Consider the following 26,620-nt stretch of genomic DNA (forward strand, 5'->3'; position numbering starts at 1 on the left):
TCTATGTCATATTTGATTTATATCATCTATCTGAAATGTGGATCAGCAACATCAGTTGTAACTAAATATTTCTTTAGAAAGAGATCTTGAAAGTTCCCACTGTAACAGCATCCTAGTAGGAAAGTTAAGTCCAAGACATTTAACAAATTTCTCCTGCAACCAATTAAGTCATCGAATACAAATGCAAAATACAAGCTAAATCCATATTTGAAGTACTAAACAAATGGAATATCAGTAAATTTCCAGGAAATTAGGACTGATATATCAAAGATCATTTCATTTGCAAGATAAGTACAAGTATACAGTTGCACGTTGCTTATATGCTTATTTATTGAAAAATACTAGCAACACTCTCTTTTTAACACTATCTTCAACACTCTTTTATTGTTTGGTTAAAATTTTAGTGAAGTCTACTAAAAATATGAGACGCACTTCCAATTTAATGGAACTTGTATGAATTTCAATGTTAGAAGACAGTGTTACCGGTACTCTGCACTACTTCCTTTCTTTAAGCACAATGCATACATCATACATATGAAAGTTCACGCACCCTCATTTCCAAATATAAATATGATATCCTCTTGTGCACGGACCTACCCCATTCCCCTGTACTTCAAAGCCTCCACCTCTCCGAAAAACTCTTAAATATACTTTAAAGGGTGTGAGATAATTATAGTTTTTATAATAACGACCATAAGATGTTTTTTTAATTCTTCCAAATTAGGGGGTTTTGAAGCTTCTAAAGAAGGTAGTTTCTTTTGATTGAATGAATCTCTATATTAAACGTTAAAAAAAACTATAATTTTATCCAACATAATTTTATTCAAAGTAATCCAAACAGATTCTTAATAGTTTTTCCTTGTTGTCTTTATACAGAGTAGTTTTGCGCCTTTCACCCCTATTTTGTTTTTGTTGTTTTTCTTACATATTGAGATACCTTATCTTCATCTACTTTGCACTTTAATAAAAGTTACAAATAATACACAAATCTGTCTTCAAGTCACAAAATTGAAACTTTAGACATACATAACCAGATCATTTGACTAATCACATATATAACAAGTTTTAAGTTGATTAAATTTTGAACGGCTCTTTTTCTCAAAGCTATAATTCCATAGTTTTTATATATACTTTTAGATACTCTTTACCTTCAAGAGTCAAATCAAATGATTGCAATATATTATGAATGGATTTCTATAGTGATTCAGGTTACATCTGTCAATACCTATTTGAAATAATGGAGTGGATACCATATCATTATTCGTCATACTCAGTCCTGCCGCCAATCTCATCCTCACCATCAATGAATGACTTTGCCCAAGTTAAGCTTAAATCTGAAATGTGGGTGTCCGCTAGGGTGGATTATTAGTATTTTGGTCCACCGATGCATCCGGGGTATTTATGACTTTTTACTGTGGGTATTTTAGACTTTTCCCTTCTCCTCTTTCTCCCTCCCACTCTCCCCTCCTCTCACTTCGGTCATCTCCAACAACACTCACAAACACTATCAGCACCACCGTGAAGAAAACGTCAAAAATCACCTTTGATTTCTCCTTTTGTTTTTTTTTCTTTTCAATTTTGATGGAAGGGGAGAGTTCCCCCTCACCAAAGCATGACATTGCAGAGGAGTGGATGGAAGGGGTGAGTGGTAGATCTGGTCTGACACACCATCAGGCAATCTGGTCCGGCTCTCATTGACAAGGAGCGGAGAAATGTGGGTGTGTGTTTGGTTCTCTTCTTCATCTTCTCCTTCATGTGCGTTTCAGTGTCAGTGAGTTTTAGTAGATCTCAATTTCTCCTACTGTTTCAGTCTCAATATACACCTCAGTGAGTTTCAGTCTCAATACACGTCTGGTTCCCTTCCCTTTTGAAGCTTTGACTCAAAACTCTGACCCAGATCGCTCTCAATCTCTCTTGGTGAACCAGATCCGTTTTTTTTTTATGTTTTATGGGTTTCAGAAAGCTTTAATTTTTTTTTTCTGGGTTTGGATGTATTTGAAAGGCTTGATCAAGGGTATTTGGGATTTGAAGGGTTGAATGAGGTTGAGATTTTTTTTTGCATCTTGTGGGATTTTATTTCTTTTTTAATTTCAACTTTCAGCTGCACGTCGAGTTCTGTACTGGGTGGGGAAAGCTAGGCATGAATAACAATTGGGTTTTTCTTTTGAGCTCGTTAGTTTGCTTTGTAAATTCTCCCATGTGTTTGCAACCAGTGTTCTGCATTTGTTTTCTTTTTTGTCTTTACCCAAAAATATGGAAATGGTGGTTCATGGAATTGATGGAAGTAGTACCTCATGGAAGGTGTCACCGCGATTCACTTCTCCAGCAAGGAGGGGAAGGGTGGGGAAGAAGTGTCTGAGTCATTTACAGTTTTACCCTTTTTACATTCATCAAATCCTCACCATTCAATCAAAGAATATTTTAAGATGCTGAGATCTAATGGTGATAAATGATGGTGCACCGGTAGACCAAAATATTAATGGTCCACCCTAGTGGGCACTTGAAAGGTGTGCGTGTGTGTTTCGTTTTTATGTATTTTAATAATATAAATTGTTATTATATTTCTTTAATTATTTCAAAAGTAATTTAGATCATAATTGACTATAGATGTTTATTATCAAAAAGCATAATAAAAAAATGTATATACAACATTACAAATGACCTTTTTTGGGGTTGATACATTATAAAATACTAGAAATAAACGTTTCTTCACACTCACTTTATAGTTCAAAAATCCTTTTTTTTTTAAATGAACATGTTTTTGCTTACTTTCCTTTCTAGGTTTTTTTTCCTGTTACATTAACATCATATTTCGATCATCTATCTTTTAATTTACATCTTTTTTTGTGAATGAGATTCAGGGGGTTTCCTCGTCTTTGGAGGTGGCGTGTGGCCTTACTTAGCTTTGTAGGTGTGGCAGAGCTACATGATTACGATAAGAAGTGTACTTGCAGAAAACACTCTGATTATTAAGTTAGTGAGATAGCAAGAAGACAATCCCAAACTCTCAAGAAAAAAACTCATAGTTTAGTAAGAATAAGAAGTGTATTTGGTAAATTAACGATCACACCTATATTTCTAGTCCCAGGATCTGTCCTCGTTGTCTCTGAAGGTTGGCTCCAGTCCGCTTTGCTTGTTTATCATTAATCAGATTGTCGTGAGACTTCTCAGCTTTAACTAGGAGAGGTTGTTCCTTTACTAAGTCACTAAATTTGCCCTAATAGTTCTCACTTAACCCTAAAACCTTTGAAATTGGATGAGAATTTTTTGGGACATTCTAGCTTTTTTGGTTAGTCGGAATAGTCCTATCAAACACGTAGATCAACTAACACAAAATTGTTTTAGCTTGAGCAGAAAATTAGGAAGTTGCGTTGTTGAGAAAATTTTGTTGTTCATAGATGTCCAACCTGACTCGAACATGATTGTCGAGTTTTGATTCATTCACACTTGTACTTCATTTCCACTCCACTTTTGATTATTTGTCTTATCTTTCAACCACCTACCAAATAATCACAACTTTTATTTATCTCTTTTTTCTTCACTTATTTCCACTTTCTAATGGGTGTGAATTAGTGAATAAAACTTTATTCTTAACACCATAGGGGATGGAGGATATATACCTATGTTTATACCCAAAAAAAATAAAAATTAATAAACATAATAGTGGGCCTTATCTTTTAGCGTTGATTTGCAACCTTCCTGTGTCCACTACACCTGGCAATACCTAAATAAATACCCACTTTATCTAATCTAATATTTCCCTAATAACTTTTCTCAAGAAAAACAAAAACCCTTTATGAAAACATGTGGTGAGAAATTTAGACAATAAAAAAACAGAGAGGGAAGACAAAACAAACCAAAAAAAACAAGTGGTGGAGAACGATCATTATCCATTTTGCGCTTTAACACGTTTCGGCATCTAAGTTGTCCGGCGGCAAGTAGCTCTGACGTGGCGAAAAGTGCATATGAAAAAACAAGTCCCTCTCTCTTTCTTTCACTCTCGCTCTTTAATTTCTGATCCACAACTCATGGCTTGGCCTACTACACATTACACAACTCTTCTTCTCTTTTTTGTGTTTTTTAATTTTTAATGAACGATGCAGATATTTTGACATCACAAATATCCTTCTATTACTAGATACCACAATTTAATTTGTAGTTCATAGATTGCGATATCTAATTTTTTTGTCAGTGCGCCACTTGTATTTGTATGCATGGTGGATCCTACTCGTTTCTTCCTCACTCTCACTTATTACTATTGTGTTCTCAGTTTCTCATTTATCAGCTGTTATATATGGATATTAATTATTTGGGTTAATTCTATTTTTGCTCACATTCAAGCGTTGATTTTGATTCCCAACTGAGTAAAGGTGTAAAAGCACTTGTGCGTTTAGAGAAATACATCATGCTTCATGGTGGTGATGTGTCCGGTTGAGTGACTAAAATTAAATTTGTCTAAGTTTAGAGGGGTTAACTTATTTAACCCATAAAATTAGAATAGGAGAAGTCTAGTGTTAATTCTTATTTTGGAACAAGTGTCATGATTTTGTGATTTTTCTTTGATTATTTTAAGCTTTCTTTTGTTCAAGGGTAATAATAGAGATGTCGACTTTCTAGTTAAATGAGATTTTTCTAATTTAACTGTATCTTGTTTGAGGAGATTCTTCTCAAACGATCTTTTGCTACGTCGTAATGGATATGATATAGTATAAAACTATACAACATTGTGTTTATTCATTATTTGGTGCTAACATTCTATTGTATAAGTTTATTCATTAATTCACTCTTATACATTATAATAGTGAATTATTTAGTCCACTTGTAGATGATCGACAATGCCGTATAAGATTAGTACGTATAAGCTATTTGAAATTATTTAATCAACTACCACATTAATCACCACCCTACACCATTGCCGCCACCACCGTTGTCACCATTGTCACCACTATCACCACTGTCATTGTCACCACCACCACCACCAACTTCACTACCATCATCACTACCATCATTCATTACTAGCACTATCGTACTACAACATTGCAACTACCATGACCCTTATCACGTCCACCACAACCAATTCCACCACCACCCTCGCCATGGTCTCCACCATCATTATACCACTATTGCCACTAGCACCACCACCAGTATACCACTAACACCACCACCACTCTACTGCTGTCCGCCAACATCCACAACCAACACCACTACATCCACAACGCCATTGTTGCCACTACCGCCTTAAAACACTACCACCACAACAACTAACTCCATCATTGCTTCACAATTCCCTCCACCATTGTCCACCACTACCGCCGCCACTACAACCATCACAACTCTACCTCCACCACTGTCACCAGCACAACTGTTGTCGACATCACCACTCAATCCACCACCACTACATCCACATCCACCACCCTTCACCATTAGCACCACTGTTGTCGCTACCTCCACCTTTTGTCACCGTCATTGTTGTCGCGACTACCACCCTACCGCCACCATTTCTTGTACAACCACCACCACTACTGCCATCATTACCACTATCTCTACCATCACCACTCTCCACCTCATGTCCACCAAATATACGACTATACTAATTTAATTGATATGATAAATTATACAATGTATGATCAAACATTGTATAATATTATTTTTTTATCTGATCATATCCTCAAACCTAATACTACAAGACTAATATTAAATGATCTGATACTATACAACATACCAAATGAATGTCAATGTATTGGCCTTTATTGTTTCTTTTACTTAATTGTATTTCCTTTTAAAAAAATCCATGTTTAATAAATAATATATAATTTGGTTATACATAGATTTGATCGTAAACTGATTTGAAAGGCACTTTGGTTGAAGTCAAATCGGCTGCCAAATTAATTCAAGATAGAAACTTTATGAGATGTTTAATCATACATATAAAAATATAATTTTGGGTGAGAGATCCAAACAAAATTAATGGGCACAAGATCACAAACAAAGTTTAATAATTAGTTTTTTAAGTAAGTGATTGGAGGTTTGATTGTCAATTCTTATAACTCTTTTGGTCAGACGGCTGAGACGATGAATTAATCCCATAGTCACTAATTGTGGAATATCTTATTTAACACTTTTTGTAATTTTTTTAGATCCTAATATCAAAATTAATGATTAAAAAAACTTCAGTAGCATGAAAATGGAAGGTTGTATAAAATAATAAATTAATAAATCTAAAATAAGTAATTAACACTAACTAAAACCATAAAGAAAAAAATTAGGGAGAATATTTGAACAGAAACTAATAAATATTGGCATTTATCTGTTTCGGTATTGGAAAAATGGAAAGAAAAAAAAAAACCATGCGCCACGTGCATTGAAGTGAGTGAACGAACAATTTTTCATAGTTATAATTTTTTTTTATTTTCAGAAAAATATAAATAGAAAACACTGACCATAAATAAATACCAAACATCTTGATTTAAAAAAAAAAAGAAGTATAGACAATGTAGGCAACGCGTGGTGCTCCGCAACCCGCGAGTCGCGTGTTCCCTACAGTCGCACCCGTGAGTATGACGTGTTCGAAATTATCCACAAAGTGCGATCGTTGTAAACGCTTTTCTTCGTCCACCGAATTAAAAAATGCAAAATTTCATTATTTTCTTAAAACAACAGTGACACGCCACGTGTCCCCAACAACTCTCGACCTGAACCACACGATTCCTTAGAATTCTCGCGATTTCCATGTCGGAAAAAAAAAACACTTTTTTTAATCTCACTTTTTCGACCAGAAAACAGAAAAATTCAACATCTGACGTGTCAACACTTCCTTTTTCTTCCCTTCACTGTCTATAGTTCTCTTCTTATTCATTCTCTTCTCACTTTTGTTGTAACCTAACAAAGCTTTCAACTTTTTCTCTCACGTTTCATACCAACAAACAATTTTCTCCAATTAGAGAAAGGGGTAGAACTTAGAACAAGTAGAAGCTTGAATCAACGGTGAGGATTCATTTGGAGAGGTTTTTGCAGGATTGAAATAACAACCTCTTGTTTTCTGGGATTCCACTCCATTTTCTATCTTGAAAAAAGCTGTTATTATGCACTTGATTAAGCATGATCAATGGATCTTATAGATTGAGAGGGTTCTGTGATTCTGAGCTGAAGATTAGTGTTTGGTGAAGTGGAGAGTCAAGGTAGCTTTTGTGTCATAAATTAATTACCTTTTGGATCAAGAAGGTGGGTCCAATTTTGTGAAAAAAGTTGTTGATTCTGTTTCTAGCTTTCTAGTGGAGAGGTTGAAGGCTAGGACCTGAAATTTGTAGATCTGTGTGTGAGGGAGGAGAGTGATATTCAGTGGTGAAGTTGAAGAAAGTTTGGCACTTGTGAAGAGGGAGAAGAAGATTTTCACCAGTGCTTTCTGCAGCTATGGCGATTCAAGTATGTAATATATAAGTTTTTGCTGTGTTTTTCTTTAATATAAACTATTTGATATTGTACTTGCTTTAATTGTATTGGGTTACTGAGATTGTGGTTAAATTTTGATTGTATTTTTTATGGATTTGCTCTGATTTCTTGCTATATATTCCCATGGCTTGTGTGGGGTATGCTTGTTTTTGTAGAAACGAGAGATGAAAAGAGAGAACTTGGTTTACCTCTTTAAAATGTCCAAAATGAATATATTTCAGATATGGGTTAGCAGCAGGGATCCTGCTTAAAGGATTATGATTAACCTTGTTCTTGTCTTCATCAATGGACTAATGAAGTATTTACTGGTGTTTTATTTTTCAAATATTTCTAAGGGGTCATTTCTTGTTGAATTTATGGTTATTGATCATTTTTCAAATAATTTCTTGAAAGATGAGTTATTCCTTGGTGTGGATAACTGATTTGTGGTGTAGTAAGCGCTTATAGTTAGATTATAGTAAAATCTTGGTTCTCCGAAATGTTTACAATTGCATTATATCTTATTGCTCTCTATCTAATGCAGGATCAAAATGGATTTACTAGATCACTAGTTAGCCCTCCAGTAGGAAGTGGAGTTGTATCTTTGAGTTCTGGATCGCATTCTGCAACTCATATTCAACTCGATGATCCGTTATCTTGCGGGAATGACTATGCTCTGAAGGTTCACCATAGACTCTTGTGCATTTGTGTCACTGGCATATATAAATGATTGATTTTCACCTCTTGGAGTCATCTTTGTTTTGATCAATTTTCTTTCTTCTTCAACAGGCAAGGAAACCATATACCATTACTAAACAGAGAGAGAGGTGGACAGATGAAGAACATAACAAGTTCCTTGAAGCTTTAAAGCTGTATGGCCGGGCCTGGCGACGCATTGAAGGTATAATTAGTTTACAACTTCATGTCTTAAGCAACTATGCTATTAGGAGCTAAAAAATATATATGAATAAGTAATGAAGGAGTATGATTGTGCTTGGTCTAAGTTTTGAAATGCTTATTTTCACCACAGAACATATTGGCACAAAGACTGCTGTGCAGATTCGAAGTCATGCTCAGAAGTTTTTTTCTAAGGTTTACTGCTCTATTTCAGAAATCGTTCTCTGCCGCATTTTAATACATATACCATGATTCATATATCAACATATGTTATGATTTTCATGACCATAGGATATCCAACGTGCTAACCTCATTGAGATTGAAGGGTTCATAGATTTCTCGTTGAATCCACTCTAACTCCTTTAACTTTACAACAGGTTCTTCGTGACTCTAGTGGGAAAATTACGAGCACTGAGGATTCAATTGAGATTCCTCCTCCAAGACCAAAACGAAAGCCGATGCATCCTTACCCTCGTAAGCTTGCTACCCCTAGAAAAGAAATTTCGATCCCTAGAAAAGAGATTTCGATCCCAGAAAAGAGAATGAAGTCGAATTCTCTGAAGTCATTGGATTTTGATCAAGAAAACCAATCCCCCAAATCAGTGCTATCTGCAGTTGGTTCCGAAAGCCTTGGGTCCTCTGATTCAGACACACCAAATGGAAGTTTATCCCCGGTATCATCCATTAGTCGTGTCCACACAAGTGGTTTTACACTTGCTGAATCCAGAACACCATGTGAGGAAGCTTCATTGAATGCTGATTCCGTTCATGATGAGAAAACTCTTATGGTACGGCCTGGTCCATCTTCATTTTATTTTCTACAATGTCAATCACTAGAACTGCTTGAGAAAACGATATATGATACTCTTCTGCTTGATTTTTCAGAAATTCGAAAGTTTTTCTGCGAAAGAAGATGCAGCAGAAGAATCATCCAGTCGAACACTCAAACTTTTTGGGACAACTCTATTTGTAACTGATGAGGCATGCAAACCATCTTCTCCAATAATTGAGGCATGCAAACCAATACCTCTCGACGTACGTGCCCATTGCCTTAGCGAGGGGCATACAAAATTGGAACTTGTTGGCAACAGTGCACTAAATGAAACATCAACCATATCCCAACTAAGGGTGAGAGTGAGAACTGCATCATGTGGGAAAGGTTTTGTGCCATATAAAAGGTGCATGCCACAGACCGAAAACCAATCTTCATCTGTAACAGCTGATGACAGAGAAGAGCAATGCATCCAACTTTCATTATAGCTGACCAGAATGCGTTTTTCTTCAAAGCAGTTTTCCCTTTGAGATAGACTACTAGAATGTTTGGATCATCGGTCCTTTTATCATACTTAATTTTGAAATCCAGAAGCTACTGATTCTGACTTCAGAACGTAGAAGGTTTCCAAACATTGAGCTACAGCTGTTTCAACTTGAGAGGGAGGGAGGAGGAAAAAAGGGGGAGCTGAAAATTTTGACATTTCTGAAGCGTTGTAAAGCTGTTCAAACTTCAAATCCAGCAACCTGCCTTTTGTATATTTTTACATTTTCAACTGTGAATTGTCTAGTGGTTTTTGTTTTTCAACTTTCTCCTCAGTTGCAGAAATGCTAGTGACACTTTTCACAGATTCTTTTCAACACACCAAATATGGAATGAGACTTGCATGATGACTGATGAGTGTGTTGAAGAAAGTTTGTTGAATATGATGGAATTACTCCCAACATTGCTTCTTTTTGTGGATTTAGAGAGGGAGAATCATTGGCAGCGGACATATTTGGGGGCAGAATAAAACCTTGGGAGTGAATGTTGTATTGGAAGAATAATGTTATTAATATACAATGTTATTAATTGCGGATGAATGGCGGATTATGGAAAAAAGCTAAAACAAAACAACAAATAAATAGAACTAACAACTTATGTTATCAAATATACCTCAGTAGTCAACATCATAGATACATAAGTATCACACATAAGTTTAGTAGATAGATTTATTTAATTTTCATCAAACATTACAAAGAGTTCAATACTTCAATTCCTAAATAACTAATCATCCTCATTACATATGCCAAGTAGTCTTTGACATTACCCACTTCATAAATATAGAAGGAAGGATCACTTTCACTTTCCTTAATACACAATGAATTATTGAAAGCATCATGTCAAGCTCTAGGCGCCTGCCGTAAACCATAAATGGCTTTATGAGGAAGTTAAACATGATCAGGATGTTATTAATCCTTAAGACCAGGGGGGTGAGCCATAAACACGTATATTCTTTAAGAGCGCCTTGATGAAAGACATTTTTGATATCCTAATCATGCATGGGCCACCTATGAACAAGTCAACAAGAGTAAGAGTAGAACAGTTTAGTGACCAAAAAAAAAAGAGTAGAACAGTTTTAATTGTTTATGGCAAAATCACTCTCCTTAGAGTCTAAACCAGGGCATTGAGTTTAACAAGAAATGTTGCCACCATGATTCCTTTTTTAGAAGAGCCACTTGCAACTTGAGATTCGTTGGGAAAGATTACTAGAGCAAAAAGAGCGCTCGTTAAGGCTCAAGATCTTTTTTGGTAGCAAGTAACTATTGGGTGGCTCAAGGTAGCAAGTTCAGGTCTTGAGAAAATGTTAGTGGTCAAGGATTTGAAGTTAAAGGAGGAGAGGGATTGTTACCTGACCTGATGAAGAACCTGAACACAAGTGGCTCTCTTAATTGGAACGGGAGAATGACACTCTATGTTGGATTGGGGTGTCCGCAACCGATAAGATGATGTGTTTGGATTGGACATCAAGTGGTGGAGGGAAAAGATGTAGTTGTTAGGTTGTGAATAAGGGAGGGGTATGAGAAAATGGAGTCTTAAATCTTCACATGACTTGTGTTTGAAATGAACAGACTTGATCGTGATGAAAATCACTTTCCTTAAAGTATTTCAAGCACTTTCTGAATTTTGTCTTAGAGTTTGGATGCAAGAATACCCAGGATAATCAGCCTTGCTTTGAGTTTGCACAAGACTAATGAAATCTCGAAATGAAGCGAAGTGTTTTGTGGAAAATCAGAGGATATGATTGTGATTAATGAATTCTGAATATGCACTGTATTTATAGGCAAAAACAAAACAATGTATAAGGTTGCGACCCTTCATAAATTGTATCTGTTACCAATAGTTGCAAAAATCCGAATTCAAAAACGAGCAAAACAAACGGACGATACAGCAACCGCGTTGCCGTCGTTGCGTCGTGCTTAAGTGCTCAAGTGTCGTGCCGTCTACAAGACGCCACTAGCGCCTCTACGCCCGCGCCGGTGTTGGCGACACCGGCGAGGGGTGGTGTGAATGGAACATGTGACATAAAAGCTTGGGACCACCAAACCATGCACATGTGGCACTATATCCTCTCTTTGTCTCTTTGTTGAATGGTTGACATTTAATGATATATAAATGCTTTGAAAAGTTGCTCCACTTTCTATGTGGGACTTCATTCAAATCCATTCAATGCAACACATTTTTCATTTTGGAACACTATGTAATTATTACTCCTTGAGTAAATATTACAACAACTTGAGGTATAAATCTGCTCTACGATCGGGTCAAAAAAGTGGTAGGCATATCGCGAGTCAACATAACCAATGAAAATGCATGGTTGAGACCGTGGTTGAAGTTTGTTGGAGGCATAGGGCCCGAACATATGGGAAGTAGAGACAACCAAAGGAGTGAAGGCGATGCAGGGCCGTCTCAACCCTAAGGCCAGTAAAGCCCTTACTTTAGGCCCCAATTTTTTTTTTTAAATAGTATATATTTCAAAGGAAATTATCCAAGAATAGACCAATTAAATAATTTATTGAGTGCCTAAAATAAATTCATTATAATAATTTAATAAACTATTTTGCATATAAAAAAGCAAAAAAAATAAATTTTATTTAAATTATTTATATAAAAAATTAATTTTATAAAAGCCCAATTCTTAGAATTCGCTTTAGGTCTCAATATTGGTTGAGACGACCCTGAGGCGATGATTGGTATGCAGTTGAATTGTGAAATACCTAGAGTGGTTGAATGTGGAGAACAAGTATGAGTAAATGATTGATCAAGTATATCATGAATGTTGTCCGTTTATGATTGTTTAATGGCTACAAAGTTGGTGGTTTAGGGGACTGTGAAATTTCACTTCTTCAGTTTGCAGATGATACTGTGTTTGTGGGGGATGCGACTACTAAAAATGTTGTGGTTCTTAAAGCTATTCTTCGCTGCTTCGAGTTAGTCTCAGGTCTCAAAGTGAACTTTCAGAAAAGCAAGCTTGCGTCTGTTGCAGTTGGGCTTGATCTGATGCAGAGGTTTGCTTCGATATTGAATTGCCACACTATGGAGATCCCCTTTGTTTACCTGGGCATTCCAATTGGGGCTAGACCTGACAGTAGGAGAACTTGGGACCCAGTCATTGCTAAATTTAGAAGTAGATTGTCAGCTTAGAGACAGAAAACTGTTTCTTTTGATGGGCGGATTTGTTTAATTCATAGTGTTCTTTCTTCCTTACCTCTGTTCTTCCTATCTTTTTTTAAAGTTCCATCTTGTGTTGTGAAGACTTGTACTGCTCTTATGAGAAAATTTCTATGGGGTGGGAATGATGAGGACAAGAAAATTGCATGGATGAAATGGTCTCAAGCCGGTATGCTTACCTAAGGATTGTGGTGGATTGGGTATTAAAGACTTGTCTCTTTTTTAATAAGGCATTACTCGGGAAATGGCTGTGGCGATGGCGTACGGAGCCTACTTCTCTTTGGTGCCGGGTAATCAGGGGAAAGTATATCCTGAGTGCTTGTTCTAAGGAATCACCCGTGGTGGCGTGATATCCAGAGGGCCAGTCAATTTAATGATCTAGATTGGTTTGGGGGTGTTGTTTCTAAATCGATTCGGTATGGGGATGCCACTGAATTCTGGCATGATGACTGAACAGGGAGTGGCAGTTATCGATTATATAATTTATCTAGATTGAAGTGGAGTTATGTATGTGATTGTGGATGGTGGGAACAAGGCGTGTGGCGTTGGAGGCTTCTATGGCGTCGTCCTTTGGTTGGAAGAGAATTAGTTTGGGAACAAGATCTACTGCGTGATATTGGGGCTAAGCAGTTATCTGAAGGTGTATCACCTATTTAAGTTCTTCTTCTTCTAATCCTAGTTATATTTTAATTCCATTTTTTTTTAATTTGTTATGCTTTGAATCAATATACCAAAATCATTTTAATCTTCTAAATGTATATAGGAAAACATAAAATACAAATTTTTTGAGTTAATTTCCAAATCAATCCATTTTTTTTTGTACATCGGAAAGATAAATTGCACCAGCCAGGAATCGATCCCTGGACCTCCCCATACCCAATATGTCCCCCGACTCTTACCACATGAGTTATCCTACGAGGACTCAAATCAATCCCTTAAAACTATTTGATATCAATTTTTTGATGATATATTTGATATCATTTTTATCGTAACATTCATTTTTTTGTTATGTAATATAAAAAATAACCAAATCATAAAAAAAAGACTTTGTCAGCGTACACCATTAAATATCAAATTAATTATAAATTATTAATGGTAGAAAAGTCACAATTAAATATCTTAATGGTAGAAAAGTCACAATTAAATTTTATTAATTATTCTAATGTCATTAAAAACCATTAAATATCAAATTAATACAATGGTTATTTTGAAAAAGTCGCAATTGATTTTTGTTAACTATTCTAATATCATTAATAACTATTAATGAAATATTAGTAAATTAATTATTTTAAAAAATATAGAACTATTTAATATTTAAATTACTAAAAAATTAGAAAATATAAATATGACATTATCTACATACTAGTTATAGTATGAGAGAGTAAACTTATGAAAAAATACATATGATAGTATATGATAGGATAGGATATAATACAACACTTGCCATAGTATATACTATATAGTATATGATAGGATAGGATATAGATATGAATTATTATTAACTTTTAATTTGGAAAATTAATTAATTCAAAAGCAAATATAAGATAAGACAGTAGTATTTTAATAATGGGATATCGTATCAATGATATTTTATGATTTATTGTTCACTTACATATGAGAATTTTTATTAATTATGTCAATGTTTATCATTATTAATTCATGTATTATTTGTATCTTGTATAGTTAATATAATTAATATTTAGAAAAATTAAATGATGAATTAATCACATCTTTGGTGGAATTCTAGAGAGTTCAAGTTGTGATTTGGAATCCAAAAATATTAATTTGTTTATTTGGTCTAACTTAAATAAAAATCTTTAATTTGTACAGAAGTTTTTTTTTTTGATAGGCTAATTTGTACAGAAGTGAGGATAAGGATTGCTTAAGGGTTCCAGATGGATCCAATAAGATTAATTTTGAGCATGGTTGCTGTCAAGATAAGTTGGGGTGGATTATCCTGTATGTGATAATAGTTTCTATTGTTAATTAATTGTAATTAATAAAAATTCTTCACACTATATTAATGATTAATGAATATATATATATATTATTTTATAGTAAAAAATTGATACCTTGATAATCTAAATAATTAATGCATATACTTATTATATTAGTATTATACAAATAAATAATAAGTATTATATATTATTTTATTCATGCTTTATCTTATGTTTATCTATATAAATGATAGTCAAGGTAATAAGAAAACACACCATACACTATATTTTGACATTCTTTCTTGCTCTAATTTCTTCGTCTTTTCCAGATCCCTACCATGACCAGAAAGAAGGTGAAACTTGTGTTCATGATCAATCTTTTGAAGAGGAAGGCATCATTGGAGAAAAGGAAAAAAGGTTAGAGATTATTATGTTTGCTTTAATTTATATAGACCATGAAATTAACCTTGTTATTTTACAATTTATAAAAAATTTAGTTACTCTTTTCTTACATTTTCAAGATTCCCTTTTTTTGACTCTTAATGTGTGTCTTGGTAGGTATTAAGAAAAAGATTGATGAAATTACCACCCTTTGTGGGATTGAAGCATGTGTCATATTCTTTAGTCCAAAGGATCCTCAGCCAGAAGTTTTTCCAACCTCATTGGAAGCACATAAGGTGTTATCTAGGTTCAAGGAAACTCTTGAGTATCAAAAAAATATGTTGTATCAGGAGAGCTTCTTGAAGGAAAAGATTTCAATAGCGCAAGAGAAACTAACGAGACAACTGATTGAAAATAGGAAGAAAGAGATTGAACTTCGCATGTTTGAGTACCTGAGTGCTGGTCAAATTTTTGGTAATGTTAGCATGACTGATCTCAATGATATATCATGCTTGATTGATCAAAAATTGAAGGAAACTGAACAAAAGATCAATCAGATCCAAGCTGGAGAAGAGTCTGTGACTGGAGCAGAAATTGCGAGTGGAGGTCTTGTGAATGGAGCTTGATTAATTCGTCCTAGGTATTGGTTTATTGTTGGGAAGGCGTTAACTTGTGCTGGGAGTGTATGGTTCCATGTAATTGATGCTTTTGGGATGTTTTTCTTGGGTTGTAACATTTTGGTTGAGTACTCTTTTTCCTTCATTAGGTTTTTTTTCCATTGGGTTTTTTCTAGTAAGGTTTTGATGGAGCTCATTCTTTGGTTGGCCATCCAAACCGGTTTTCGAAAAGTATGATATTTAGCATTGGTGTTTTATATGCTTATACCTTATGAGAGAGTTGTTCTCATGTGGTTATCGTTTATTCAATAAAATTGTTTTGTTTTAATCTCTTGTTTTTAAATGTGTCATTTTGTAGACAGTAATAATCTGTCATAGTCTACTCTTCATGAATATTAATTTCATGTATTCGAAACATATAGGAGTATCTAGCAAGTCTCTCTTCTTATTAAAGATGTTTACTTTTCTGTTTAAAGTTGTGATGATGATGATCAATGGAGTAATTGGCTTGTTCCTCAAGGTGATTTTACTGAGGCTGACGAATTTCAGAGAAAAATTAAATGAGAGTTTAATTTTGTTAATTTAATTTGTTGTCAATTTCTTTTACCTCCCTTACTTTTTTTTTCATCTCCTTAATGTTTTTTTTTCATCTTATCATCCTTATTCCTTCATATCTGTCTTTCATTGTATTTTGTGAAAAAACTTAATGATTTAATCACAATTTTAGTGGCATTCTATAGTGTTCAAGTTGAATTCAATAAATTTATATTTTTATTTGATTTATTTACTCTTTATATTATAAAATTGAGTGAACACACTCGAAATGTATACTCTCTTATTCTTATAATTAGTCTTTTCTTTTTTCATTGTATATATTATAAATTTCTAAACATTTCTGTATACCAAAGTTTTCGTCAAATATTATTTATTAAATTTCTAAATAATTTTTCATGCATCATTTTTAAATTCAGATTTTATATTTATACCAAAAAATAATTGATTTTTTAAAGAAAAACCCCTATATCAATTATATATAACAAAAAAATAATTTAGTTAAATTATTTTTTAAAAGAAAAAAACCATGAATTGCATGGGCTACTTTGTAGTTAAATAATTAGTCTTTTCTTTTTTCACTGTATATATTATAAATTTCTAAACATTTCTGTATACCAAAGTTTACGTCAAATATTATTTATTAAATTTCTAAATAATTTTTCATGAATCATTTTTAAATTCATATTTTATATTTACACCAAAAATTAATTGATTTTTTTAAAGAAAAACCCCTATATCAATATAATTATATAACAAAAAAATAATTTAGTTAAATTATATTTTAAAAGAAAAAAACCATGAATTGCATGGGCCACTTTGTAGTTAAATAATGATGGTGGAGTTGATCTCGCAGCATAGGGTAGGAGTGTCCAATAAAGCCTAACGATACATGAAATCGAAAAACTGTGATTTTTTTAGAGACACGGTGTGGTCGAGTTAGAGGCGGTCTGGGCGGTTGGCAAACCTGGGTTCAAGTAAGTTGGGGCGATAAGGTTTAGTTCGAGCTCCAACACGACTGAAGCAAATATATATATATATATATATATATATATATATATATATATATTTCTTTTTTGGTCAAAACATTTGTATGAGTTCACTTATGACTATGACAGAGTGAGGCATTGAGATTACATGTAGCCCACTGCCCAAGCCCATTTATTTTCACCTCTTAAGTCAGTCACTTACGTTGAATTGAACCCTAGAGCGCTGTCTCATTTGAACTAATAAAGGATGAAATAAAAAACTAGCCTTTTCCTCTTACTCACCTGACAAGTAGCCGCCGCCCACTCCATCACCGTCGCTTTCCCCTACATCCTTGGTCGAAGTCGAAGAAAATCTCAAAGAGAGGATTGATACTACATCACTAGTAGTCTGGTATAGTGTTGTTTCCTCTTTTACTCCTAAGTCTAACCCAATTTTGTGCTTCATTGTGTCATCAACTTCTCCACAATCCCTTGAACAGGGGTTGTCCTTTACTTGCTTCTCTAGCAGCTATAGATGTACTTACATGCTTTCTAAAACATTTTTTTTCATGATGAATACATTTTATTTCCAGTGTTCCTTTCATTTTTATTGTTTGTGAAATTTCTTATGGATGAACAATCCGTATGAACCCACCTAACAAAACCGTGACAATACAAATCGATCTCAAACAACTCGTACCAACCGGAGGTTGGTGGGCCTAGTGTTTTATTATTTTTCACCCGACAAAACAGACTATTTAGCCCCAAATCCGACCGATGGACAACACTACCATAAGTTGTCACTGCAAATTAAAGTGAGCTTCCATGTATGGTCATCGTCGTGGGCCTCGTTGTACAAGGCATCACAGTCATTAGTCTTCCATGAACCACCGTCATGAACCTCCTTGCACGAGCTACTTGCGCCAACCTCCTTGTACAACCCATCCTTGCTCGAGCCATTGACTTTGTCGACCTCCTTGCACGGTTCAACGACCTCCATTAATTGCACGATCTTCCACAATCTTTGTTGGGATCTAGAAAGGAGGAAATGGGTCGCAAGGAGAGAGTCAGAGAGTGATGGCAAAATAGAGATATGATAGGTTAGCAATGTATACATGTTGAGTTTTTAGGGTTTGGATTAGAGTTGATTTGCAATAAAAAAAAGATTGGGTTCACTTAGGCCATGTCCTGCTTTCTTTGGGTATATAATTTTTTTAAAATAGAAATTATGTGATTAGGGATTGGATTGAAGCTTAACAAAATAAAATTTTAGAGTGGTACATCAAAATTCAAACAAGAGAAATAGTTTTAGTATGTTATTTTTCCAAGTTACTACTATGAAATGGGAAAATTTATTATGGACCAGTTTTTGGTGGTCTAAAGTTAGACCACTACTTGTTAACATGGTACTAGAGGTTTTATTCTATTTTCATTTTTTTCAAAATTAAAATATTTAATATATTCAAGTAAATTAATTAACCCTAATCTTCTCCCCTTTTCTCTCTCTCTCAAAGCTTCAACCTTTTCAATCTTCTCCACTACCACCCACAACCCTAACTCCGACCACCCAACCGCCGCCATCTCATCATCCACCCAACCACCACTGCCCCCACCCCACCGCCCAAGCCACAACCCCCTCCGGCACCCAACCACCACTGCCCCCACCGCCACCACCCAACTCACCAAACACTGAAAATTTGTTTCCTCTTCCTCCTCCTCTTTTGTAGATCGTGATTCTTGTGTTTCCTTGCTTCATGAAATCATCTGGAGTTTGTGATGGAAGGTGCAAGGCGTGGTGGTGGTGGTGGTGGTGGGAGGTGGGTGACGACAGCGGAGCAGACCGGCGCGACGGTGAGGTTGCGGGGTTGGGTATCAGATCTGGGGTGGGGATCGATTTTATGACCCAGATCTTTTGATTGATTTCTTAATCGTTTCTTGGATCTTGATTTCTTGTACATAGGTGAGGTATAGGGACAACAATTGGAAAAATTTGTTCCTAACAATTTTGCTAAGGAAGCAGAGTGAAAGCAACCGTAATCTTTCTAGTTGATTATCTGTTTACTAGAATATCAGATTTTATTGATAAAGCTTTTGGTGATTTCACGGCTTTGTTTTATTAAAATTCATGGCTTGTAAAAAAAAACCAGATCTGGGTTGCAGGTTTTCTGGGTAAGAAAAAAGAGTTGAGAAAGGAGGGGATTTACCCGATCCAATTAATCTCAAATTATGTTAAGTTAATTGTTTTGAAAATGTGTTTTATATGTTTTGAGGTAGAAATACGTTTTTGGTCATGCTAAATATTTGTGGTGGTCACATCTGAAAATAAAAGATGAGTTATTGGAGATTGTTGATGAAGGTTGCATTGCTTGTTTAGTTGGGATGATGGAACGAGCCGCCACAGATTTACTGGAGAGAAGGATTTAGTCATGGTAGAGGAAGGGAGGTTGAGGGTGGTGTCGTGGTGGAAGAAGATATGGCAGATCTGTTGGTGGTGCTGGTGGAGCAATTTGCAGATTCAAAGACGGATGAACAAGAGGGATGGAGAAGATGAAGTTTCTGGTAGGATGAAGATGATGGAGGGTATAATTTAGTGAAGGTTGTTGATGATGAATGAACTGATCCAATTAGCTTAAATCATACATTAACATTCATTAATTATATAACTAATTATACTATAATATATTAATTATTTTATTTTTGAAAAATTATAAATTACCTGCAAAATCTGCAGTAGCATGTCAAAAGCAGGTGGTGCAACTAGGGGTGTCCAGCGGTCGGGTACGGGCGTGTTCGGGCCAATATTGTCGGATCCGATCGGTTTAAACAACCAAACAAGCACAACCGCCACCGTCCGGCCAGTATGATCGGATTTATCGGGTTCGGTCTTGTCGGGTCTCGGGCGTATACAGTCGGTTGCTCGGTTGAGCGAGAAAAAAAAAAGAGTATAGAACAGAGGGCACAGAGGAGAAACACATGAATTTTTCATTGATATTTTGCATTACAATAACAAAGAAACCTCAATACAACAAATAGAAGAGGAAAATCAACAGAAAAATCGCATGGAAGGGTTCACACTTGCAGATCAAGCACCTTCGACCTTGATGAGACCGATCTGAGCGCCGCTGTAGATGGAGAGGCTGCAGAACTCCGGATTCGACCTCGTAGGTTCTATTTTGACAAGAAGAAGAGAACATCAACGGTGTCTATGTCAACAGCGGGGTGAAGAGAAGAGGAGAGAAGAGAATGACTGAGAGGTTATCTATGAGAGGGGAAGAGAAGAGACATGGCGGTGGTGGTGGCGGTTGGGTGGGGGTGGGGGTGGTGCAGAGTGGCGGCTAGGGTTTCTGAAGATGAGAAGGGAAAAGTGATGGAGGCTAGGGTTAAATGAAAGCTGGTGAGGGTTAAATGTTGTTTAAATGGGCCGGGTTTCAATTTGTTTTTTTTTTACCCAGACCTCTCTCTTTCTCACTCAAATTGGGCTGGGCTAGGCTGCAGTTTTTTTTTTAAAAACTACTTCGGTCGGTTTTGAGCCCAAACCGAAATCGACCGAACCAAACCACAATAAACCGGTTTTTTTCAACCGAGTAACCCGAAAACCGGCCCGACCGGCCCGTTTTCATGAAAATTGGCTCAGTTTAGCCGGGTCCGGTTCGGGCCGGTTCACCCTGGACAGGCCTAGGTGCAACTATAAACCACAAAAAAGTGGTCCATAGTAAACGCGCCCCTATAAAATCTTGAATTAATCGGTTCAATTCTGTAAAACACTGTTTTATCATGTGGGCATTGAAAGACAATAACAATAATTTTGGATATGCGTATGTCTGAGTGTTTGGGTTAATTCTAAAACCCAAATCTAACTAGAAAATCACATTGAATCTCAAATTATTATGTACAACTAATAATCAACGTATTTTAAAGTTCGTGTTAGATATATAGATTTAAACACGTTATGAAGAGTATTACCAACACCAACACTATTCATATTGATTTAATTTCCTAAAAGTAAACACATTATGCTAACATGTTAATTTCTTTTAAAAATAAAACAATTACATGACTCTATGTTTCTTACTGTAATTTATTTTTGAGGTGCTGATTATGGATTTACGTGATTATAGAGCTGTTTTACAAACATGCATTAAATATGCATGTGCAAAGGCTCAATCGATCTACAAAAGTAAATGCAGGGCTAGGAAAAGTCCAATAATAATATACATAACATTTTAAAAAAATAATTAGATTCACGTGCAACAGTCAATAGTCAATACAGTCAATTTTTCCAAGAGGTTTCAAAACTATGAAAATAATTTCTCGAGACTCTAAAATTATGTTAATTGAGTCTCAAATATTTTCTCATAAAATCGCCCAAGAATTGAATCGAAGCTGAATTAAATATTTAAGTAGTTAACTTAATTTTTTTTTGATACATTAGAAAAAGATAAATTACACCCACCAAAAATCGATCTCAGAATCTCTTATACCTAACCCATATATCTCTCAACTCCTACCCGTGAGCTATATCGGGGAACAGTAGTCAACTTATTTAGATTTTGTTAATCATATCAGAAGTACAGAAGTATCAATAAAAAGATTTGGAAAAAATCATGAGTATGTGAACAAGAATAAGGAAGTGATATTCATCTTTTGCCTCTATCACCTCTTCAAATCTCATCTCTAGAAAACAAAGCCAAATGTCACCGAGTGTGTTGCCACTAACACTAACCATTCTTTTCACCCTCACTTCACTAACCACCTCCCTCTACCTTTCTCCATCACCCCCAGCCGCACCGTTCTCCGAATCCACCCCGCCGGAACAACCACCCTCCGCCGCCGAATGGCTCCCCGCCACCGCCACACACTACACCGCCACAACTTCTGACTCAGTGGACGGCGCGTGCGGCTATGGAAACGGTTACGGCACGGCCACCGCCGCACTCAGCCAGGCTCTCTTCTGTCGCGGCCAGATCTGCGGCGCGTGCTTCGAGCTCCGGTGCGTTGAGGAGGAGTCAGCGACAGCGTTCGACCGGCGGTGGTGCGTCTCCAGCAGCACCTCCGTGGTGGTCACTGCTACCGACTTCTGCGCCCCGAACTACGGCTTCGACGCCGAGAGCCGCGGCGGAAGGTGTAACCCTCCAAAGCAGCACTTCGTGCTCCCTGTGGAAGCGTTTGAGAAGATTGCGATCTGGAAGGATGGTAACATGCCTGTGGAGTTTCGGAGGTACTCTTCATCATCCTCCATCAATTTTCCTCTTTCTAAATTATGGATAAATGATTCAACAAATTCTAATGATTGCATTTCGTGTTCGGCAATCTTTTTCAACTCGGGTGTGGTAAAAGTTAAAGGGTTTTCCGAGTGTGTGACTCATAGGAATCGAAATGTCGACCTTAAAGATTTAAACAATCACTTTTTAGCACCGGGACCGAACCTATTGGTTATTGGGTTGTTTTGTAGTAGACTCTAACATAGTACCACTCATGTTATTAATTAAAGAAACTCTTTTCCCTCTCTATGATGACATGTGTGGATTTCTAAAAGAAACACTTTTCGTTAAAAAGGGGCTTAACTTTCTATACTTTTCTCATTATAAAAATAAGGATAATTAGTAGGGTTATGCGTAAAACATGCATCATTTGGAGGTTTGTATGCAACTATGTTAAATAGTTGGGAGGAAATTTTAGTCATACACGAAGTAGTTGATAATAAGTTATGAATGGTGATTTGATTTAATGGCGTACATTTTTGTGTGTCTTACTTGAACTATGGTTAGAGACTAAAATCATGTAAAAAATTGAGTTCAGGTAATTTTACGAAATACATTGTTTATAGATGAAATGTGTAAGTTAATTCACTCATCCCCAACTGAACTTTTAGAGTTCTAAACAATAATCTAAATATAACCAAATATAGTCTTTAAGCATGACTTTGGTGAATTTTTCATTGTGTATTTGAGTGACATATTAAAATTTTAAGTGAGTTAAGTGATTTATGTTCAGTGGAAGATACCTTGGTTTTTTTTTGTTACAAAAAGATACCTTGGTACAATTTCTTGATGGAAAATGTTTGGTAGACACCTAGAGTGAGAAAGGAAGAGATGACAAAGAAGAAATGAATGTGATAAGAAATGAGAGATAGAGAGAAAAATGAAGTGTTTTGATGGTTAGAAGGGGGGATCCGGTTTACAATTAGATGTTATTTCTCTATTTGGAGCAGGGTAAAATGCAGAAGGGAAGGGGGGATCCGGTTTACAATTAGCGGTTCCGGCATCTTCATTTCGGTGTTGATCAGTAATGCTGCTGGTATGGGAGACATTGTTGCTGTGAAGACCAAGGGTTCAAGAACTGGTTGGCTTCCCATGGGTCGAAATTGGGGCCAAAACTGGCATCTAAATGCGTTACTGCAAAACCAGCCTCTTTCTTTTGAGGTTACTAGTAGTGATGGAATAACACTCACATGTTACAATGTTGCTCCCAAGAATTGGAGCTTTGGGCAAACCTTTGAAGGCAAGCAATTCGAGTCTTGATCAAAAGCATAAACCAACAAGAAAACTTGTTACCAGGAACCATTCTCTCCTCCCATGAGTTTTACGTACCCTGATTCTCACTTATTCTTTATTTTTCATTCCTCTCAACAAGTGTCCTATGCTGTGCTTAATTGATAGGTCATCTAGGCATCTTATTCCCAGAATCTGAAAGAGTAAAATAACAGGACTCATGGTACCATGCATAGAAGTTAAAATAAGCAATCCATTTATAAGTTATGCTCATCATACCCCAAAATCTTTTGGAATATCTTTATACCATTAATGACTTTTATGCAACTGTGGCTAGTGTATCCGAACACATTTATTAATCTTGACTTGGTGAAGACAGGAAGCAGAAGCAAGACCCATGTGCTAAAAATAATGGCCTCCTATCTTGCAAGATGTTTCAAGAATTTAGACTCAACTTACTGTGGCACTCGGCATCTCTAGATGGATTATTAATCAAGTTCACACTTATAAATGGGTGCACATGGCCGGGTCAACCCAATGAAACCATCCAACCCAATCCAACCAAATGGTAAAAATGCGGGTTGGATTGGGCAAATAGGTTTATCGAATGAATTTTATTATGATCCAATCATCTTTGGATCGGATATCAGATTCCATAATAATCCATCCAACCCAACCCGAAAACAAATCATATAATAATAAGATATAATTTAATATATATTTTTAATCATTTTAATTTTTATCTAACCTACTAGTAGGGTATGTAATTTATGGGGACTTGGAGCCGTACTACTAGAGTGATTTTTAGGATACTAATTTGTTTTTAATTACTTAACATATTTAAATACTTGAAGTACTTGTTTAGTTATGTGTTGTTGTATAGATGTGTGTATACGGTGGTTATATGAACTTATGATGTAATTGCATGTTAGAGACTTATATTACTTGTTTTTTAATATTTTTCAATATTCCAGATTTATTTTTATTTTAATATAGCGATCCAATCAATTCATCCAAACCAACTTGAAGATTGTCGGATCGAGTAGAAAATGTAATTTTAATTAAAGTAAATGTATAAATTACTCATGAGGGCGATTTAACCATATCTTAGGTGGACTAATGAAATTTAAAATAAATGATTTAGGGTTTAGGGTGTGTTAGTGTGATGTTGGGTCGGTCGGTGCCAGGATGGTCTAGTAGATGTTAGGTCAACTTCAGGGTGGGTTTAGGATTTTGGATCGATTTTAGAGTTTAGAGTTGTTTTTAGGGTTTTAGGCGTGTCGACATTAGGTTGGGCGAGTTGGTGCCAGATCGGTTTGGTTACCATCTAGCCGGCTTCAAGTCAGGTTTAGGGTTATGGCCCAAACTTTAGGCTTTAGGGCAGATGTTAAGGTTCATGGTCGATTTTAGGGTTTCGTGCCAATTTTAAGGTTTAGCGTCGATTTTAAGGCTTATGGTCGATTCTATGTTTTAGGGTCAACATGTAAGGGTTTCAAAACTAGGGTTTATGACTGATTTTAGGATTTATGTATGCTCGAGCAGTCCTGGACGAACTGGCCCAACAGGTTCATGTCCAACTTAGGGTTTGGGGAACTAGAAGCTAAAGCTAGGGTGAGGTATTCATAGACTCTCTCGTAAGCCCAACTCATTACTTTTTTTTTTTGGTCAATACCCAACTCATTCTTAAGCAAAGTTATTTTGGCTATTCAACATTCATAAACTTTTTTGACCAATAAAAAAAAACATTCATAAACTTTTCAACCTTGTATGGGACGGGCCTTCCCTCTTTTTGGCAGAATTTTATGAATCACATTTGACCTTTGACCAAAAAGAAATATTCATAAACTTCTTCAAAAATATCCTGTAAAAAAAAATTAAATTAAAAAAATTGAACTGAATTTTAAGTTTAGTTTTAAAAATTGTTTCAATCGAATATGAATATAACTTATTGTTGAATATCTGTTAAGATTTAGTTTATTATTAGTCTTATCTCATAGAGATATAGTTAAGATTTGTTTATCTATTTTAGATTAGTATCTATTTAAATAGAGATGATATCTATTTAAATAGATATAGGTTTAGATAGATTTAGTTTCTTTTTAATCTCTTTGTTAGTCTATATATATTGTAGTTTTCAGTCACGTATTATCAATGAAATACAAGTATTATTTTATCAAATTCAAGTTGGTATCAGAGCGCAAGTTTCGATCCTACCGCTGTGAAGGGGCTCCTCCCCCGTGAGCCCCCTCATGGTGACTTTCCAAATCTCTTTGGATTTATTTTTCATACTTTGCTTATGCGCTTGTTAGTTCTAGCCGTTTTCTTACGGCCTCGTTTCTTTCTGATCATGGTTCCCTTTCTCTTGAAACCCTAGTGATCCTTGTCACGTTCTTGGCAGTCACTATTGGCGTTCAACACTGTCAACGTCTTTCCACCGCCGTTTTCCGAAGTTGCTCAAAACGGATCAGAAACACCTCCATCTTTTCCCTGAAGCGTCGCCGCCTGTATCTTGAGCAAGGTTGGTCCTTGAGTGGGCGAGTCTCATTGATTAGTGAACACTAAGAATCTGTGGTAGGAATATCTATGTCTCTCCCACGGTACCCCCGTTCATACTTATCTGTTGCGGCGCAAGGAATGGAATACGAATTCTTTGTATGGCGTGGTCAATAATTCGAGATTGTACTGATTCAGTAACGTGGTCTTTGTATGGTCAATGGCTGGTATTATTTTAATGGAAGCAAGCTGCAGAGTTTGATTAAGGTCTCCAGTGGTGCAGCACCTTTGAATGCAGCGGATATTTATTACTTTGTCCAAACTTTCCTAATCTTGATTTCATACAAGATACGTGAATAATGAGGAAGCCACA

The 26,620-nt window shown here is 35.8% G+C and overlaps 2 protein-coding genes across 3 annotated transcripts; both read left to right on the forward strand.

The window, feature by feature from the left end:
- The first annotated feature begins 6,852 nt into the window (after window positions 1-6,852).
- On the forward strand, window positions 6,853-10,179 carry LOC130724050 (protein REVEILLE 2-like). Its single transcript, XM_057575211.1, has 6 exons — window positions 6,853-7,422; window positions 7,973-8,110; window positions 8,218-8,329; window positions 8,459-8,520; window positions 8,703-9,113; window positions 9,211-10,179. The coding sequence occupies exons 1-6, from the start codon at window positions 7,411-7,413 to the stop codon at window positions 9,583-9,585; spliced, it is 1,110 nt and encodes a 369-aa protein (XP_057431194.1). The 5' UTR covers window positions 6,853-7,410; the 3' UTR covers window positions 9,586-10,179.
- Window positions 10,180-21,785: 11,606 nt separating this feature from the next.
- Window positions 21,786-25,697, forward strand: LOC130723372 (expansin-A13-like). 2 transcript variants are annotated; one of them, XM_057574383.1, is made up of 2 exons: window positions 21,786-22,481; window positions 24,134-25,697. In XM_057574383.1, exons 1-2 carry the CDS (start codon window positions 21,955-21,957, stop codon window positions 24,324-24,326), a joined length of 720 nt encoding a protein of 239 aa, XP_057430366.1. In that variant the 5' UTR covers window positions 21,786-21,954; the 3' UTR covers window positions 24,327-25,697. The 2 variants fall into 2 exon arrangements, with proteins under 2 accessions (XP_057430366.1, XP_057430365.1); XM_057574382.1 differs by lacking the exon at window positions 24,134-25,697 and adding an exon at window positions 23,475-24,119 and having other exon boundaries at window positions 21,808-22,481.
- Window positions 25,698-26,620: the final 923 nt, after the last annotated feature.

This window comes from Lotus japonicus, chromosome 6 (genome assembly GCF_012489685.1).
Source record: "Lotus japonicus ecotype B-129 chromosome 6, LjGifu_v1.2".
Lineage (NCBI taxonomy): Eukaryota > Viridiplantae > Streptophyta > Magnoliopsida > Fabales > Fabaceae > Lotus > Lotus japonicus.